We start from the raw sequence: 20,604 nt of genomic DNA, 5'->3' as shown, positions 1-20,604 counted from the left end.
TTGTAATACAAATTAAAGGAAAAGAATATTATGCTAGCGGTTAAAGTTAAAATATTTTTTAAAAAATTTAAATACCATATGCCGTACAAAAAGAATTATAGGTGAATCAAATCCCATAATAATTCAAGTAATTAATCATTAAAAGGTAGGGTATCCTGACATACTTTTCATTTTTTAAAATAATTATATTCTTATATTAAAAAATACTTTATAATAACAATGTCACGATATATTTTAGATCATAATTTTTCTTTAAAAAAAATCGTGTGCAATAAGATAACATCACATAAATCATAATATATTACTTATTATTATCCTATGTTCAAAATAATATAGATGAGAGTCGAGCCCTCACCAGTCATCAATATGGTGAAAATTCAGATACTCAACCAAGTTGATGAGGTGTCGACATAATACCAACAATGGAAAAGTCAATCGTAAGAACTACCATGATACAATCACCAAGAGATTTTTAGATCTTGTAGTTTTAACTTAAATATTTTATTTGTAACATGTGAGTTGATAGAGGGAGAGAATTACTAGACAGAGAATCGAGCCCTCACCAATATTGTGAAAATTCAGACAGCCAACCAACTCAATCGCAAGAACTACCAAAGATACGATCACCGCCACAATACAGGCTCACATCCAATGTCTTGTGTGACAAAAATGTGTCGTCAAAACTTAAAAATAAATTTTACAGAGTGGTTGCTATTTAATTCGATACGTCTTCTCATTATGAATTTTTGGCAAAAATCATCTCGAAATTTCGAATTACCAAAAAAGATGGTGGACTATAGCACACGAAAATCGGCAAAATAGGAATTTGTTTGCTCTGGACTCGTTTGACCTTGAAAATGGGCCGTTTTGGCCTTGATGACCAACCGACTCCATATATAAGATCTTAAAGAACGCCCATGTAAATTTTTTGCAAAAATCATCTCGAAATTTCGAATCACCAAAAAAGATGATGGACTATAGCACACGAAAATCGATAAAATGGGAAATTTGCCTGCTTTGAGGCTATTTGACGTTGAAAATGGACCGTTTGTAGAGAGTTTTATTCAATTAACTACCACTCGATCCCAAACAAGTTGAGATTAACTTCACCAACAACACAAATGTTTCTTCAAAACTTTTGTAATCACTTCCCCTTTGAACTCTTCTACATGAGCAAAAGAAGAAGAAAAAAAGTACATTTATCCAACAGAGCTAAAAAAATGTTTGGAACATGCTACCAGGAAATGCTCAAAACAGTTTTTTCACTGCGGTTGTTCAGACGATTTTCAGTCAGTGTTGTCACGTAACTCATCGTGGCTCGTTCTATCAACTTCAGAACTATTAACGTGGCCATTGGCATCGTCGTTGGAGTCATATATGTGCCCCAATTTCACGCGTTTGGTCTCTAAGTACCTCTTATTTTCTCTAGTTATAGGAGCCAACAGGGGAACTCTACCTGAAATTGCCAGACCATATCCTTTGAGCCCAACATACTTCGCGGGGTTGTTTGTCATCAGTTTCATTGTACGAACACCCAAATCTCGTAGTATCTGAAATCAAATCAATAGGTTAATGTTCAGTTGTTGAAGTTAACAGAAACACAAACAGAAAATCGAAAGAAATGAGCCGAGGGTGTATCAATACCAACCTATCACCTCCCAAAGTAGGGAGATAAGATCTGCGTATACTCTACCCTCCCCACTCCCCAGACAGGGATTGCATTGGGTATGTTGTTGTAAAATGGAAAGAGAAGTTCCATATGAGGATTAAGGGAAGTTGCTATTAAGATATACCTCAAGAAACTCACATTTGTTTCACTACTAGACGACAATTGTTGCAGATTCGGAAATGCTATATATATCATTGAAGGAACAAAATATTTACGAGCTAATAGCTCAGGGATCAAATCAACAATTTACTATAGAAATATAAAGGGCAATTGCATATCTCCCGCACACACACGCTGTATATATATGATCAAACCTTGTTAAAGAAACACTAAGATCAAGAAGGACTGATAAAGATGTTAAAAGTTTAGTTTTACAATCAAGAAAAACGATAACTAGCTTTGCAGACAATACCTGCGCACCAATGCCATACTCGCGTGAATCAACTGGTAGTCCCAGCTCTTCATTAGCTTCAACCGTGTCATGCCCATCATCTTGCAGGATGTAAGCACGAAGTTTATGTCCCAAACCTATTCCCCTTCCTTCATGCCCGCGGAGATATACTAATACACCCCTTCCAGCTTGTTCAATTTGGTTCATTGCAAGCGCTAACTGCTTACCACAGTCACATCGGGCTGACCCAAATATGTCACCAGTGAGACACTCCGAGTGCACTCTGACAAGGACATCTTTCCCATCTCCGATATCACCCTATTGAAATAGAACCTTGTCATGATTGTCAAGAATAATTAGACGGACACTCCCTATTTAAACAAATCATGTATTCACAAAATTACAATTTTTTCCAAGACTAGTTAAAGAAATGGAGTAGACGGAATTATAGAAAAAGTTAGTGATTATGGTCAGAACTACAAGATCATCTAAAGAGAGATATTTTTTTTGAGTTAAGGGTAATCATCATCTAAAGAGAGATATATCCACATAGAATATGAAAGAAGTAAGTTTATTCAGCCCTCTGATCACAACTTTGCTTACTTTGACCATGGCAATATGTTCAATTCCGTCCAAGACAGACTTAAAACAGTACGCTTTAAAAGGTCCCCACGTTGTTGGTATAGGTGCAGCAGCAGCGAGATCCACCAGTTTCTCTCTTTTCCTTCTATACCTGCCAAAGGATACAGAGGTCATACTTCTTCTCATTTGACGCAAGACTAATAGGGACACAAATAAGTAATAGTTGGCTTTACAAAGTACTCTCTGAAAGTAGATATTCATGAACAAGTGGTTAGTCTTGTTATCTTAAGAACAACTACTAGTATACTTCAGGAAACTGGAAAGGTTTAGACTTGTCCAGTTTATGCATGACCTACAAAGCCTATTCGATTTGCCCAATTCAAAAACCATCATATTGTCCTTTCAACCATGTTTGTCATTGCTCATGTTGACATCTGTGCAGAATGAATGTTGTCAACTCATAATATAAGTCAGATTCAGAATCATGCAATTGAGGATAAGCCAATCCTGACATTAGAAAGACCCATTTTATGTAACTCTGCAAAGGGAAATGACAATCAGAGCAATTCTCATCCACTCGGAATTCTAAAAGAATTGGCATAACTAAACACCAAGCAATAAGGAAAACAGTGTCTTTCATACTAAAGGAGCACGTGAGAGTTATCCATTTTCTATCTTGCTAAAGGGATTACAACTTGCAATAATGGGTACTCCCCTTCGTCCCATTTTATAAGACAGTACCTTCAGTCAAATCTACAACTATAAGACGATCACTACTAGGACAGATACCACTTTTTCCTAAAGAGCGATTTTCCTAAAAAGTTTTTAAAGAACTTTTTCTTTTTGCAAAATTCTGGAATATTCTAGTTGTTTTCGGGGAAACGAACCAATAAACCGATGTCCAGAATTAACTTTGAAAATCAGACTGGTTGACCCTTGTGCTTTGAATTGTGTCATTCTTCCTTGACGGGGGTTTTCTTTTCACTTTTTTTGATGGTTGGAGGTTGCTTGGACGAGCTGATATGTTATTAACCAGAATATTAATAATAAGGATTTTAGGTTGCCTTCATGAGTACAATCTCATTTGAATTTAACTTTTTTGAAATGCATCCATTTCTCTAAATCAGCAGCATCTAAAAGAATCATCAATTTCCTCTTTGACATGTCAGAGGGATGTTATGCAGAGGATTATTAGTGTTAAAACTGTGAAAGCTGTTAATGCTATTATACATTTATCTAAGTCGTTACCTGATCAAATCGGCAATGGATACAATCTTTAAGTTCTCAGCCTCAGCAAATTGACGAAGCCTAGGCAACCTGGCCATGGAACCATCATCATCCACAATTTCACAAAGAACAGCAACAGGATCCAGCCCAGCCAATACAGCAAGATCAACGGAAGCTTCAGTATGGCCAGCTCTTTTTAGCACCCCTCCTTCTCTATACTTGAGTGGGAAAATGTGTCCAGGTCGGTTGAAATCCTCGGGTTTTGAATCAGCAGATGCTAGAGCCAAAACTGTTTTTGCCCTATCATGTGCAGATACACCTGTTGTGGTACCATATTTTGCATCCTATCAGATCCAACTAATTGGTGTCAATGGCTGAGAATATTTGAGTTGTGGGCACTAAACAACTGTCAGAGCAACATGTCCTAATAGTATATGCTCGACTTCTGAACACAGAGCGATTCCAACCAAATTACAAATATCAGTCATGACAAGTCAACAAAAGTTTTTTTGACGGCTCAAAAGCAAAGTGATATGATTGGAAAAACAACTCCTCTCGATCATTATTTGAAGGACTATGAACAATAGATTGAGAAAATCTCTTAAAATGCTTATGCACAAACTGTGAGCCCCTGATCAAGTTCCATACCTATTTGACATATTGAAGAAAAGTTTAGTGCACAAGACTTAGCTCAGATGGGTGTTGGCATTAGGCACTTAAGCAAACATTAAAAGAGAGTTGTAACAAATGTGGATGAAGGTAGTTAAATAGGAGATCCCCTAGGTTTTGTCCTAGCAAGCCAATAAAATGAATATGATGTATGTGTGTTTCTCCTTGATAGGAAGGTGTAGAAACGAGTATCAGGGTAGAGGGTTAGTAGGTTGCAGAGTGTATATCCTTACGGTATAAGGAGTATTAGTATTCGTTCTATGTTTGCTTATTCTTTGATCGCTAGAATTACCTGATTGTTTCTTTCACTTTGTTTATCTTACTATCCTGTTGTTGTTACTGTTTGTTATTACTGCTTCTTTTTCTTCTCTCCTTGAGCCGAGGGTCTATCTGAAACTGCTTCTCTACCCTCCTCAGACCCCACATTGTTGGATTATACTGGGTATGTTTCTTGATGTATGTGTGCCTCAAAGTAATCCCTTTCAGATAGATATTCACTTCTGAGATCAATCAATCCTCTTGCATAGAAAAGGCAGTTCGGATCACAAATATACTCAACAAAACCTATCGATGATTTTCTCTATTATGTATCCAATATGGATATATGACAAGAATTGTTTTTGGACCAGCTCAAGGGCAACAATAGATCCTAATGAATATCACCACACACAATCCGCATCTCATTTTTACATAAGATCTGTCTTGAGGAATCTAATCATGATCTACAGTAAAAAAAAAAAAAAGTTCTCAAGCCGAATAGTAGCTTCTAGAAGCTAAGTTGCTCTGACTCTCCAAAATTGTTGTCACACCCATGACAGATCCTCCAAAAATGCACTACTTTTGGAGGATCAGACACGCACTATTACGTTTCTGAAGAGTTCAAGCGACATAGTCTAGGTGTATAAAGAAAATTAGTGGACATACCACAGACACAGTGAAAGCAGTACTGAGTTTCTCCTCATTTTCCTTTGGTGGCACCATTAGTGGAAGTTGAAGCCTGTCTAGATCTTCACCTTTCATACTAACGCACACAATTCCAGTTCCATGTTTTACAATGAAGGCCATTGCTTCAGGTGTCACCAGTTGTGCTGCCATTATTAAATCACCCTCATTTTCTCGGTCTTCATCATCTACGACAATTACCATCTGCAAGTCTTTTTCCAAATTACTAAAAGAAACGAAATACAAGTTTCGACTTGTATGAAACTTAGAAAATGTACACAACAAAAGAAGTCCCCATCTTAGGAGAAAACAAACCTTGCCCTGACGAATATCATCAATAGCTTCCGGAATAGAAGAGAATCCTTCAACGGCATGATCCAAGTCAAATTCATCAACACCAGAGAGAAACCCACTGTTTGGAGTTATTACGGTAGCAGGTGTTTCAAAAGCTGTTTCACCAGGTTGTTGCTTAATTATAGTTTGTTCGGCTCCATGATTAACAAAAGAACCTCTTTCTGCACCTTGGTTGTTAAAACAAGACAAAATATCATCTTCTCCTGATAATAATGTAGCCCGTAGTAATCCTCTTCCACTTTTGAAGCTGAAGGGAAACTTTCTAGCAAAACTTAGCGAGGACAAATCTGATTTATAGTTTGTCGTTGTTGGATTGATGAAATACAGACCATGGTCGGATCTAATAAGAAAGAGAACATGAAAAACAATTACGCGTTAAGCCTTATATTAGAAGACAAGATGGCAAGCAAGAGGAGTAAAATGCTTGAATTGTTATATGAGCTGAAATATTCAACTTCTAGGAAGAGACACCCATTCGTGTAACTTCATCCATAACAATATATGCTCATAAATTGACTAGTCAAGTCCAAACATTCCAAAGCAACTTATGAAACTATTACTTTTTTTTTTTTTGTCGACAAGGGAAATCCGCAGCCGCTACCCTTTTGGGTGCGCACAGGGTAAAACCCCAATCCTATGTAATAGCTCGCAAACCACATAGGAAAGGTAACCCGCACCAGGCTGAGCTCAACCCAGAAGGCAAATTCCTTGCTTTCGCTGGCTAGGGGTTTCGAAATTGAGACCTCCAACATGGAAGTCCCAAGCTCAAACCACTGGGTCATCCCGAAGGGTAACTTATGAAACTATTACTTTTCTTCATTCATCAAGTAAAAACAACAATTTCCATATAAGCACCACATAAAACAATGTAACGGGGAAAATTTTTTATTATGACAGGAGAACACGCAGCTGCTACCCTTTGGGTGCGCACAAGGGTAACGGGAAAAACTATTGGAGCTAAAAGTTGCAATGATCAGTCAGAGAATGCAAGTTTGGGATTTCTGATGAGATAAATTGTCCTCAGTTATATAGATATGTTCATTCAGGGGTCTCTTTTTTCATTGTAAAAGAAGATCAATTTAAGAAAGCTCTGTACAACATGGGATTGGCGCTTTGCTTAGCTTAATCAGCGCTTAAGTGTAAGATTCAAGGCAATAATCAAGTCTAATAACTTATATGTATATACACACGCACACATAATACGTTCGCGCCTTTCTACACTAAGGCGCTTTTAACTACACTTTGCGCTCAAAACCCAAGAGACCTTTGAAGCTTTTCTACAAATATTGCTTTGATAACATTAACAAAACAATATAAAAACAAGATTTTCATTTATAATTTGCATCAACAACAGCTCAGAGAATACTTACAGCATTATAGAATTATAGAGAATTCCTGTTATATTACATTCAAACCATGTCTACTTCAATAAACAAATAAATCTTATCCTCTTATTTTATTCAATAGCATACATAATTTTGTTTGCCTCCGTCCCATTTTAACTGTCGCTTTAGCTCAAAAGAATTGTTGCTTTAGGAATTCCAGACTAAAGTTGTCAATTATTTCCAACTATACCCTTTAGCATCAAAGTATAGTTCTTCTTAACACTACACTATACATTGTTTTTCTTAATGGGCGTGAAAAGAGCTAAAGTGACACTTCAAATGGGACGGAATGAGCATTTCACTAATCTTGTACTCACATCCCAAAATACTCCACCTTTTTTAATCACAATTTTCTACATAAGCACTACACTAAACATTATTTATTTTTTTAATGAGTTTGAAAAGAGCTAAAGTGACACTTAAAATGGGACGGAAGAAGTAATTCCCTAAATCTTAAACTCACACCCCAAAAGATTCCAACTTTTTAATCACAATTTTCTACAGAAGCACACTACCCAAAGCAAGCAAATTTTCACATACCCCAAAATAACGTCTAAGATGTTCCTAAAATCCACTACACACAACCTAAAAAGGAACAAACTTTACAAAATTCTGGAAACTAAAATGAAATGGGGTCAGAGAAAATGGCAAAAATTAACCAAATTTCTAGTGATCTTGCTATTTTCAAGCAATAAAAAGAAAAGGGGTGTTCAAGAAAACTCACCTCAAATGAGAAAAAACCATTGAATTTTGAATTGAAGCCATTATTATGCTGACACAATTTGAGTATAAAGTTAAAATCTTTGATGAAATTGAAGAAAGCTTAAAAAGATGTTGTGGATAAAAAAAGCAGCTACGAGAAGATGCTCAATGGAGCTGTTAAAGGCCACTGTTTAGGGATCATGAGGACTTTGAATATGAACCGTTGGATTAAGATGATTTTAGCATCGTTTCGTAGTCGCTTAAAGTTATATATGGACAATTATTATTATTGAATAATATGTATTAGTTATGTGAATTTTTAAATACAATTCAAATACTATTTTCAACGCCCAATTATATGGTCATAGGTTAGCCACCAACAATGATGGTTGGCTAGCCAGCTTTATCTCGACCGATATATGCGAATTTATTTAGATTGAAGTGAATGTTATGATATTTAAATGTTCGATTGAAATTCGATATATATTTACATTTGTATGCATATATATACGAAAATGTATAAATATTGATCATGTCATCCAAAGGAATAACAAATCTCAATTAATGGTTTAAACTCAAGTTACATAAATGTTATAGTTCAAAATCGTTGATACTTGGTGTTGAAGAAGAAGGAAGCTTATGATTGGAACATGTCTAACGAAGCTGACTAGCGAGTTTACAGCATTGTTAAAGAATTAGAGTCGCGCTAGAATTAGACTATTTATGTTAATTAGGATTATATTTCGTTTAGAATTATATTATAATTTAGGATTATAGAACAATACATATTATTACTACTATAATTATAAATGATCTAATCCTAGTTGTAAATCATAATATAATTCTAGACGAAATATAATCCTAATTAACATAGATAGTCTAATTTTAGCGCGACTCTAATTCTTCAGCAGTGCTATAAACTGGTCAGCTTCGTTTGACATGTTTCTTTTAACATATTCCAATTGTAAGTATCGTGACATTCAAAGTTTCAAATCTCAAATTTGCTTTATATCTTCACCATTCATAATATTGTCTTCAATATCATTCCACATCTACATTATTTAAACAAAAAATTAGATATTAAATGACACAAATCACAATATCACTTTATTTTTTATTAATGATTTATATTTTCTACCACAGTAGAAGAATGAGATTTAAAAGTGATCAACATGTATGCTTTAAGGCCAATATATTCCAATTTAAGGGTAATTTAGACTTTTCAAGCTAGATAAAATTTTAATGTGTTATTTATTGTAAAAGCATAATATATAAATATGTCCTTTAACTTAATTTCGCATCACATGTATATCCTTTAACTTTGGGTGTGCACAAGTAGACACTTAAATTTGTATAAAATTGAACAAATAGACACACATGTCCTACGTGTCATCCTATATGTCATTTTTTGTCCTATGTGTATTATGTCATGTGTTTATTTATATAAAAGTTGGATAGTTAAAGTACTTGTTTGTGTATTATGAAAGTTAAAGATTAAAGTTAAAATTTAAAGTCAAATTAAAGGTCTAATATATATATTGCCTATCGTAAAATTCAAGAGCCACTGCATCAATGTATGTATATGTGGCCTCTATTCAAGAACTCTCTGTCATCATTTCTGTTTTTCTATTTTGACTTGCTTTCATTTCAATTAATTTTATTAATATTTTTTTTAAAAAATAGTTCAAAAACATGTATATTTAAAAAAATTTAATAAAATAATTAAGGGCATCTTTTTAATTTGTAAAATAAGTTTAAAACAAAAATTGTATTTTAATAAAATTTAATTTAAAAATATTTAAATTAGTCAAGTGACTTTCTACGTAAAATATCATAGTTGAGTGACTTTCTTAATAAAATACTTATAATTAAGTGACTTTTAAGTTATAAAATAAAGTTGAGTGACTTTTCAAGTAAACTATTCTGCGTTGAATGACTTTCTAAGAAAACTATAATGAAAATTGAGTGACCATTTAAAATATTAACTTACTTAAAAAGATTTTTTTCTATATCACCCTTTTCTTTTATGAAAGAGATCTTCATAGCTATTTTGATTTTTAAAAGAAACAGTGTAATGGATGAGTGAGTTCATTCCAATTAAGAAGAAGTGCGGGTGAACTTGAATGATCATTTAGGTAATTAATTCTATAATAACTGGTATTCTAATTAAAAATAGAAGTACAAGTTATTATTGTGATCAAAATGCTATTGATTCTATTCTTATTTCGTCTGCTATTTGAGCCATTTGTAGTTTAGTTGTGAATTATTTTTAAAATCCATTCTTTGTCTTTCTAAAAAACCAAGTTGGTTAAATACGAGTTGACCAAATAGAAAAAATAAAGATAAGAACACAATAAAGTTATATCATCGAATAAGTCATTTGTTCTTTAAAATTTTTGGGGATGTATACCTACTTGTAAATATGAAAGTTATTTCCTCATTGCTCTGGTTGATTTTACTAGAAGTTGGTCCAATAATATTTGTCAACCATTTACCTGACTAAAAGCTGTAAACTTTTGGTTACAGATTGATAAAAGCTAAACAATGAAGAAACGTATAGATGAAGAAAACTGTTTATCGGATTAAGGTTTTGTTTTGAGTATTCGATTTTATTTAAGAATATATTTTATACCACTTAAAGAATATAGAGATTCTTTAATTAATTAGATTCCTATTCAATGTTGCTCTAGAAAATTTACATTTCGAGCTTGATTGTAACATTTATCAAGATCCGTAAATTTATATTTCATTTTTATCTATTCAATATCAATAAGTTCAGAATATTTCCTTGCATGTATCTTTTTAATTTGGATTCAAACATGTAAAAAATACTCAAAATCACATATTGGGTCCGTGCACAACACAATCCAACTGAGCCATCAAACAATCCAATATAATAAATATAATATATATTATTTTTATATAATTTAATATCAACATAACTCACGTTCAAACGGAGCCAGCAAACAATCCAATGCATTATCAGCATAAGACACAAAGCCGAAGTAGTGGTGGTGTCCATTTACAAAGTAAAATGCTCTTGACCTTATCCTTACTTGAAAATGACTTGAAAATCATTGCCTTTTGAAATGAAATTTCAGATCATTCATAAATAGACAAAATCTTTGGTGTAAAAGTTAGTGTCCAAACTTTTCCTTTTTTATCTCTTCCAAAATTTATATTTATTTATTTTAAAATTTAATTAATTAAGATTGGTTCAAGAAAAATATAATCCAAACAAAAAAACTATTCCCTATCAAGAAACTCAAATAAACATTCAATATGTGAGTGTAAATTATATTATATTGGTCTGAATCATATTAATCTTTTCTATATTGTTTCAATTTGATCAGGTTAATCTTATTATCCATGTTTGATTCCTAGCTTACAGGGGTGGCTTAATGCCTTTAAAAAATGAGGTATATGTCTTAGGGCCCCAAAATCGAAGGCCCTAATTTTTTTTTAATAATAAAATTATTATAAGTCTCTTTAAAAAATATCTATATATACTATGTATTTTTAATTTATTTGTTGTTTTTAAGTTTGTTTCAAAGCATTAAAGAATGTTTTTTTTGTATGGATCAATTTTTAAATTTAAATTTCACATAATATGTTTAAGACCACATGATGAAAAAATATTTTGATATATATATATCTTTCAAGACCATAAAAAAGTAAAACTTTTTTTCATTAAAAAGAAACAAATAACTTAAATCTCAGATATAAAAAAAATAATTAAATTTTATGCCTTTAATTTATTTTTGGCTTTAGACCACTAATTAGCTCGAGCGGTCACTGTTGACTTAGTATACGAAATTAAATCCATATTTATTTTTAGTCTATCTCAAAAATAATATATATTTTAAATATTAATATAATTATAGAATGATGACACATCATCTTCTCCATATATAATAATAATCTATATATAGATTAATTGGAAAGAAGTAAAATAATAAATAATAGATCCCTTGACAATGTCAGTAGATGCAGCACAAAACAAGGGTCTGGATTTGGATCTACTATTGTTTGGGCCGATAATAATGTTTTTTTATGTATTTAAGAAGCAGTATTTTTTTTAATTTCATGTAATACCCTATACAATAATTAGCAATATTTTAATTAATAATATAGTAAGAAGAAGAACAATGGCTAAAGCCCTACAATAAAACTCAAAACAAGAGTAGCCAGGGTATAACACAAATAGAGCCACTCAAAGCAACTTATATCTTAAATTTCAAGGTATTTTATTCATATAACGACCATAAGTTCTTACTAGACGATTGTTACGTATTGTTTCATAATGTATAATTGTTACGTATTATTTCATAATACATCGTATTGTATTATATCGTAATGTCTGCATAGATACTATTGTCCTACGTCATTACATAATATCACACATTCATGATTTGAATGAAAGAATTCGACACTTACTTGAGAAATATCAGATAGACACAAAAAATAGGAAAAACTTTACTCGATTTTTTATTATAGGTTTCTATCACACAGCTTGCTTTAGGATTCTCCCCTGACATTCCAATATTTTAGTACATGATAAGTTTATGATCATTAAATTTAGGGACTATACATATTTTTTAAATTAAGATTATAAGTTTCAAAATCCTCCCTTTATATTTTAAATATCATATTCAATTAAATTAAGACACATAAATTAAAACGATCGAGTAGAATGAATAAAATAGACGAGACATGTTAAAAGTCAGAGAATAAAAAGTCTAATCACGGGTATATAATACCAACATATCACATATGTCCATGTATTTTTGTCATCTATTGTCTTTTTTCAACCAAAAATATCCAATTACCTTTTTCTTTTTCTTGATAGAAGTGACTTAAATAATTATTACTAAAATTATGTAAACTTAAAAAGGAAATTCTTTAAACAAATTCAAAAAGATATAATTGTCTCCACTTCACCATTTTTCCATATATATCTCAAAATTTTCTTCCTCTCACCACTTGCCAATAAGGAAGACGAAAACTTGAAAGTGAATCATTCGATAGTAAAGTTGTGTTTTAAAGGTGGATCGAGGTAAGAAAATTTGATTATATACACATGATCACTATTGTTTTTTGTGTTATATGCATGAATTGTTAAAAAATTAATTTTACTATCATACATGCTACATATAATATTCTTTACTAAAATTCTGAATACGTCTTTTTATATGATAACAGGTGGTTAATAACTCGATGACAACTCCAAAGTCTCCCCTTCCTACCCACAATTCTCCACCCTCCTCCCCTAACCACTCTCCTCCTTCTCGTCCTCGTCGCTCATGTCCTCCATGGAAAGGTGCAAAGCTAATCCCACTAGCTATATCGATAGCAATAGGCCTGATATTTCGTTTCGCGGTCCCAAAACCCAATAAAGTCACTACAAATGCATGGCAACTCTTAGCCATTTTCCTTGCAACTATCTCAGGCCTTGTTTTAGGCCCATTGCCAGTAGGTGCATGGGCTTTTCTATGTCTGACAGTTACTGTCGTCACAAAAACCTTATCATTTGCTGCGGCGTTTGCTGCGTTCACCAACGAAGTCATTTGGTTAATTGTTGTATCGTTTTTTTTCTCAAGAGGGTTTATTAAAACTGGACTTGGTGATAGAATTGCTTTGTGTTTTGTGAGTTGGCTTGGGAAAAATACATTGGGCCTATCTTATGGGCTTGCATTAAGTGAAGCAGCAATTTCTCCAGCTATTCCAAGTACTACTGCAAGAGCTGGTGGCATTTTTTTGCCTATAATTAAATCATTGGCTGTTACTGCTGATAGTCACCCAAAAAATGATTCTTCTAGGAAGCTTGGAGCTTATCTTATTCAATCTCAATTGCAGGTTAGCATTCATTTTTTACGAGTTTAAGTTATATATATCGTCAGTAGAATGTCACCTTTTAACATGTTATAGCTGGTAATCTATCTTACTCGTAGTTTGTAGATGTCCTTGTATCACTACTAGAAATAAATTTGTGCTATAGAAAAAATACATGAACATGATACTAGGTTGTTTAATTTATTCATTTACTATATATAGTTGTGATAACTACTGAATGGACTATCAACATGGGCTTTGGTGCACTGGTGGGAGTGCTTCATCCTTAACTAGAGATCTCGGTTTTAAGCCTTGGGTATGGAGAAAATTATGTTGGGAGTGTCTTCCCTGAATGGGCCCTGTAGAATGAGATCCGGATTTAGTTGAAGCTTCAATGTGGATTTCGAACACCGGGTGGGAAATGAAAGAAAACTACATCAATGTTGTCAGCAATTTCTGTTTCCACAGCTTGAACCTCTGACCTCGTTGATTCGAATTTAGTCGAAGATCCAATGTTGGGTTCTGGACACCGGGTGGGAAAGCAAAGAAAACTACATCAATGTTGTTAGCAATTTCTGTTTCCATAGCTTAAACCTGTGACCTCGTTGATCCGAATTAAGTCGGAACTCCAATGTAGGTTCCAGACACCGGGTGGGAAACCAAAGAAAACTACATCAATGTTATTAGCAATTTCTGTTTTCACAGCTTGAACCTATGACCTCGTTGATCTGAATTAAGTCGGAGCTCCAATGTTGGGTTCCAGACACCGGGTGGGAAACCAAAGAAACTACATCAATGTTGTTAGCAATTTCTGTTTCAACAGCTTGAACCTGTGACCTCGTTGATCCGAATTTAGTCGGAGCTCCAATGTTGGGTTCCGGACACCGGGTGGGAAACCAAAGAAAACTGCATCAATGTTGTTAGCAATTTCTGTTTCCACAGCTTGAACCTGTGACCTCGTTGATCTGAATTAAGTCGGGGCTCCAATGTTGGGTTCCGAACACTGGGTGGGAAACCAAAGAAAACTGCATCAATGTTGTTAGCAATTTACGTTTCCACAGCTTGAACCTGTGACCTCGTTGATCACATGACAGCTAACTTGACTAATGCAAATTTATTTTGTGATGCATTTTACAGTGTTCTAGTAGTTCAAGTGCCCTGTTCCTAACAGCTGCTGCACAAAATCTGTTGTGTGTGAAATTAGCTGAGGGATTAGGTGTACAAGTATCAAGTAAATGGCTGACTTGGCTCAAGGCTTCGTGTATACCAGCAGTTATATCGCTTCTCGTTACTCCAGTCGTACTATACAAGGTTTTTCCTCCAGAAATGAAGGATACACCAGATGCTCCTTTAATGGCTCGAAGGAGACTGCAACAGATGGGGCCAATGAAAAGCGATGAATGGGTGATGACGATTGTGATGCTTGTAACGGTTGGATTATGGATTGCAGGGTATGTTCAAAAAAATCCTGATATAAAACATATGTTGTTTTCTTTTGCTTTGGTTATCGTATTATTTGCTATTGTTACCGTTATGTTTTTCATTATTTGCTTTATCTGAGTCAAGAGTCTTTCAGAAACAGTCTTTTAGGGGTAAGGTAAGGTACGTGTACATAACACCGTCCCCAGACCCCACTTGTAGCGTTATACTGGATATGTTGTTGTTGCTTTGGATGTGTTCGATATTTCTTTTGGTTGCGTACTGTTTCTCCCACGTTGGTTGAGAGAATGGACCGTTTCTTCTTATATGGTTTTGGATGATGTTTTATGAGCTAACTTTCGAGTTGGATACAAGTCGAGGGAGAGTGAATCGCCGAATAAGGAGAAGTGATATCACGGTAAACGCCTTTGGAAAACAAAGTCCATTTTCTTTACAAATAAGCTGCTTCATTCCTTGTTTCTCTAATGTTGGATCCTATGTTATATCGACCACTCACTGGATGTTCAGTCTCGGGCGTGTTAAGTTTGTTTGTTATTGTTATTGTTGATGGTATCTACCTTGTCTTGACTTTTGAACATATTGCTGATGTTTCATATTCCTGTTTCTATATGTCTATTTCGTTATGTAGGCGATGTTTGATAATGTCAACAACTTTTATTTTAATTTTTGAACAGAGAGGCTATTGGGCTAGCAAGTGTTATCACAGCAATGCTGGGATTGACGCTACTTTTGACATTCGGAATACTTGATTGGAATGATTGCTTGAGTGAAAAATCCGCTTGGGATACCTTAGCTTGGTTCGGGGTTTTAATAGGCATGGCATCACAGTTAACAACTCTGGGAGTCGTCGCCTGGATGTCAAGTGCTGTGGGTGACTTCCTCGAATCTCTTTCACTACATTGGTTCGGGTCGTTTTGTATCCTTCAAGCAGCATATTTCTTCATCCATTACTTGTTTGCTAGTCAAACTGGTCATGTTGCAGCATTGTATTCAGCATTCCTCGCAATGTGCTTAGCAGCAAAAGTTCCCGGTCTTTTTGCTGCGTTGGCTTTGGGATACAACACAAATCTTTTTGGCGGGTTGACACATTACAGCAGTGGTCAAGCTGCTGTATACTACGGAGGTAACTTAATCGAATCATCTCTCTTTTATTTGACAGAATATTGTTCTAATTGATTCGAGAGAAAAGTACTGCTTATATGGATTAGATCGTATTATTTGTTGTTGTTACTCTTCTCTTCTTCATTGTTTTCAACCTGACTTGCTCGGTACTGTAATTGCTTTATACGCCTATTTTTTATATGCTTTACTTGAGCCGAGGTCTATCAGAAACAATCTCTATACCTTCATGAGGTAAGAGTGAGGTTGTGTACATGCCACGCCCTCCCCAGACCTCACTTGTGGGATTTATGTTGTTTGTTGTTGTCGTCAATATGCATGAGGAATTTCGGGGCAAAATGATTCTGACATAAGCTTACAAATTTGTTAATGGTGCATCGTGAATGGTTTATGTATTGACTTTAATAGACATCAGAACAAGAACAGAACCGCGGAAAGGAACAACTATCTAAGGCTTAAAATGACAACGAATAAGCTGAACAATAAAAATTGTTTCTGTTTTCTGAATGTGTATGTCTGCAACTTCTCAAGTCGTTTTTTTCGTCCCACTAAAGGGAAAAATGCAGCAAGAGTGGTATCAGTATTTCAACTTCTTTCTGGTTTATCCGTATTCAATGTTTCAACAACTTACTCCCTTTTCGTTTATTTGAGGAACTCGAACTGGTCTTATTTTCGATTTCTCTTCTTTGGCAGCTGGTTATGTGGAACTACGCGATGTTTTCAAATTGGGAATCATCATAGCTATCATGAATATTGTCATATGGGCAGTAGCCGGAGCTGGTTGGTGGAAGGTTCTTGGCCTTTACTAATACTGAAATAGGTAAGTGAATTCCATGGCTTCCTTCTTATCGAATATTCGTGTAAGAATGCAGCCCTGTGACTTGAAAACCTTGAGTTCGAGGACATAGTTTTCTGATAAAAGATCGAGCAATGCATGCATTAACAATCTATAATGATCTTAGTAAACAGACGGTAGCATATTAACAAATGACATTATTGTTACGCCAAACACCAGGTCATGAGGCTTTCCCAGGAGATGTTTTCTATTTACATTCCCGTCTCTGATCAAACGATCTAAACCAGACAGGCGTAGGTAGCTTAAGTAGCTCTCTTGGATGTCAGTTTCCTCACCATCTTAGTCGGACTAGTCTAAAAAACTTTCACTTGAACTACGTTCCTAAGTTCTTCCTTTCAATCCAAGTCGAGGTAATAGTTTCTATGTTAGGTCTAACGAGATTTCTTTTGCTTAAGGCTACATGCACCTAACTCTTGCGAAAGATTTTGATTTCTATTTTGATTCGTTAATCGTTTACATAAGAACATACTATTGATCTTTGCTATATGTAACAGGAATTTCTGGAGCAATAACAATTCAGGACAGGGTGCATTTGTCCCAAAAAGCTCTACTTAAAGGTACTGATTCGTCACTAATTATATCACGCTAAAATTTGTTGGTGGTGGAGAAAGGATTTTTAGTTTATGGGGTACCGAACCACAATTCTTTTTGCTTATTAGGTTCTGAATAGATTACTTTAATCAATTATATGTAAAAAAGTTTAACGCGAATACAATCTTTTGATGCAGTTTACTATCAATGTTGAATTTGGCCTCTTATTGCATCTCATTTCCATCGTGGGAAGGTAGCACCGAAGAAGGGAAAGAACTAGATGGTGGTTTTTGTTGTTCTCGCGAAGCAAAGATCATTCACCATTAGCTTCAATCTTTTTTAAGTACGGTTTTGATTTTGTGCAGTAAGATAAGTCGGTAATCATAGTTTGCACACCCCTATGTGACACAAATCAATCATTTTTTTAAATCTCAAATAATATAATTTGTGTTTTCATATACTTATTTGTTGTTGATCATGATCAAATTATTAGCCTGTTTTAAGATGAATCACGTCCTTTCATATTTTGCCATCAGATTTTTCAAAATTGTCATTGCGTATATAACGTATATCCTCTAAAAATAGCATCGTTGAGAGGATTCGACATAAATGCGATAATATTTTTAGAGAGATAGAACACTATATTTATAAGTTAATTATATGACTATTTTAGATTTAGATTAATTTTTATAAAATCAAATAATTGTAAAGTGAAAAGAGTGAAATCCAAAGCCCTCATCAATTTTCTACTTTTCCTTTTTACTTTTCCAAGTTTTTATTTTTGCTTTTTAGACAAGCACTCACAAAATAGAAAAAAAAAATAACAATAAAGCATTGAAAGGAAAGTTGCCTACCATTAAGGGGTCTACACTCTAAAAAGCCCACTTTTTCATCAAAATCTTTTTTTCCCCATTTGTTACTTTTCAATTTTATATTTATTTCTGATTTCCTTTTTACTGTTCTTCTATATTACGTGAGTTCATTTTACTTATCGTCTTTATTAAAAATAAATTATCTAAAATAATATGTAATAATCTTAATAAATAAAGATGTAGTCAACTGTTTGCTAGTTTCCACTTATACATTCAGAATCACATCGGTAACTCAAGTTAATTTGTCAAATTTTTCTGAATTCACATGTGAGATACTTACAAAGTACATGTGATATTATCATTCTTGTTAATCATCGATGAACGAATCGGATTAAATAACTAAAGTTGGCTTCGGTCATTATGTATTGAACAAAAGCAAAATTCTCAATAACATTTATACGGTAGTAAAAGTCATTATAAGTTACTCTCTCCGTTTAAAAAAAGAATGACCTAGTTTGACTTGGACGGAGTTTAAAAAAAGAAAAAAGACTTTTAATCTTGTGGTTCTAAATTAAAGTTATGTCAAATGTACCAAAATGCCCTTTAATCTTGTGGTTTTAAACATGCCACATGGAAAGATAAAGTTTAAGTGTTGCCAAAAAAGGAAAAGGGTTATTTTTTTTAAACAAACTAAAAAGGAAATAGGGTCATTCTTTCTGAAACGGAGAAAGTATTATTTTAACTAATATTTTTCTCAAAAAATGTGAAAAAATATTAAGTAAAATTGACAGTAGGAATTACAATTAATCATAGGTCATATCAGCTACTCCAAAAACAAAAAGATAACTCTCTTTTCCTACTTTCTAAAGTAGATGGAAAAAATATGTTCTTTATTTTATTTCTACTTTCATTTTTCTTTTTTGTGACAATCACTTTCACTTTTGAAAATTAAACTCAAAACTTAGCTATCTATCACTTTCTTCTGGAAATATATTGTATGTATAAATATTCCAATACTATCCATGTGATTCATGCAACATGTATTAAGATATATCTAGATTAAATATTTGATCGATTTTAAATCATGTTTTAAAATGCTTTAAATTTTGGATCGAACTAATCCATTGACCAAAAAATAGTTTATGAGAGAAAATTAAGTTATATGGGCCTTGCCGCCTTGGTGTATTCATAAAGGAATTCTTTTTCTTTTCTCAAACGTGTCGATTATAGGCATAGATCGAGCATTAATAATTTTATATTTCATTAAAGTCTGGACTAATTGATCAAAGTGAATATCTTTAGTAGACTTATAATTTTACGATATTTTGTGTGAAAGGACAATATAATTATTTACTTGCTCAAGATTCTATCTACTCTTATAATGACAATTACATCTATAAAATCACAAGGTATTAATAGAAATCCCAAATTAATTGGGACCAATTTTAGTTAGTATTAACAAAGTTTAGAGATACAATTACATGAGGTTTTTGGTGGCCAGTTAAATTAATTATGAGATTTGTCTTGATATAAATTGTGTTAACTAGGATTAATTAATTTAGACTGTCTCAAACCAAACTAATAAATGATTATTATTTCATTTAAATCAATTGATCTAGTACTTTCTCATGTCTTAATATAATTATTATCAAGAAGCAAATGAACACAATATTTATACCATCATTTGAGGTACAATATTTAAAATTTAAGCATTAAACTCCATATTTAATTATCTATATCTTCCTAATAAATAACTAAATATGGCACATATTTGTTTTAGTGGGATTGGTTATTAATAAATTATGTGGTCTTAATTAATTTCAAGATTAGCAAATTCACATGGGGAAGCAAGAATTGTACTATAACATTCATTATTGTTATGTTATATATATAAATAAAATAATAATAATAACAAAAATGGATGTGGGGGATTAAAGATTAAGTATTTTTTTTTAATTTTTTTCAGAAAAAGTATTAAATTTTTGTCACTTTTGGTACTTGTTGAAAAGTATGATCAACAAGTTTAAAATTTTGTCTGATTGTGTAATTTGAATATTGTTATTCTCTTGGAGGCCTTCTAGAACTGTTCTGAT

General features: G+C 33.3%; 2 protein-coding genes across 2 annotated transcripts; one reads left to right on the top strand and one right to left on the bottom strand.

Moving 5' to 3' along the window:
• Positions 1–1,033: 1,033 nt before the first annotated feature.
• LOC107004837 (bifunctional riboflavin biosynthesis protein RIBA 1, chloroplastic-like) lies at positions 1,034–8,137 on the bottom strand. The gene is made up of 7 exons (XM_015203213.2): positions 7,944–8,137; positions 5,796–6,174; positions 5,463–5,684; positions 3,891–4,213; positions 2,664–2,793; positions 2,082–2,378; positions 1,034–1,550 (listed from the first exon to the last, which is right to left on the bottom strand). The coding sequence occupies exons 1-7, from the start codon at positions 7,982–7,984 to the stop codon at positions 1,287–1,289; spliced, it is 1,656 nt and encodes a 551-aa protein (XP_015058699.1). The 5' UTR covers positions 7,985–8,137; the 3' UTR covers positions 1,034–1,286.
• Positions 8,138–12,823: 4,686 nt separating this feature from the next.
• Positions 12,824–18,159, top strand: LOC107003214 (dicarboxylate transporter 2.1, chloroplastic-like). The gene is made up of 7 exons (XM_015201507.2): positions 12,824–12,977; positions 13,124–13,777; positions 14,891–15,204; positions 15,868–16,316; positions 17,006–17,132; positions 17,663–17,725; positions 17,897–18,159. Exons 2-5 carry the CDS (start codon positions 13,139–13,141, stop codon positions 17,119–17,121), a joined length of 1,518 nt encoding a protein of 505 aa, XP_015056993.1. The 5' UTR covers positions 12,824–12,977; positions 13,124–13,138; the 3' UTR covers positions 17,122–17,132; positions 17,663–17,725; positions 17,897–18,159.
• Positions 18,160–20,604: the final 2,445 nt, after the last annotated feature.

Source organism: Solanum pennellii, chromosome 11 (assembly GCF_001406875.1).
Source record: "Solanum pennellii chromosome 11, SPENNV200".
NCBI lineage: Eukaryota > Viridiplantae > Streptophyta > Magnoliopsida > Solanales > Solanaceae > Solanum > Solanum pennellii.
Note: the sequence above shows the minus strand (reverse complement) of the source record. Positions and strands in the feature narration are given on the sequence as shown.

Excerpts from the sequence above, each read along its gene's own strand:
- LOC107004837 (XM_015203213.2), bottom strand. The coding sequence starts at position 7,984 with ATGGCTTCAATTCAAAATTCAATGGTTTTTTCTCATTTGAG. Across the intron at positions 6,175-7,943 it reads ATGGTTTTTTCTCATTTGAG|ATCCGACCATGGTCTGTATT; the intron begins GTGAGTTTTCTT and ends CTTTCTTATTAG. Across the intron at positions 4,214-5,462 it reads CTGCTTTCACTGTGTCTGTG|GATGCAAAATATGGTACCAC; the intron begins GTATGTCCACTA and ends TGGATCTGATAG.
- LOC107003214 (XM_015201507.2), top strand. The coding sequence starts at position 13,139 with ATGACAACTCCAAAGTCTCCCCTTCCTACCCACAATTCTCCACCCTCC. Across the intron at positions 15,205-15,867 it reads GTTGGATTATGGATTGCAGG|AGAGGCTATTGGGCTAGCAA; the intron begins GTATGTTCAAAA and ends ATTTTTGAACAG. Across the intron at positions 16,317-17,005 it reads AGCTGCTGTATACTACGGAG|CTGGTTATGTGGAACTACGC; the intron begins GTAACTTAATCG and ends CTTCTTTGGCAG.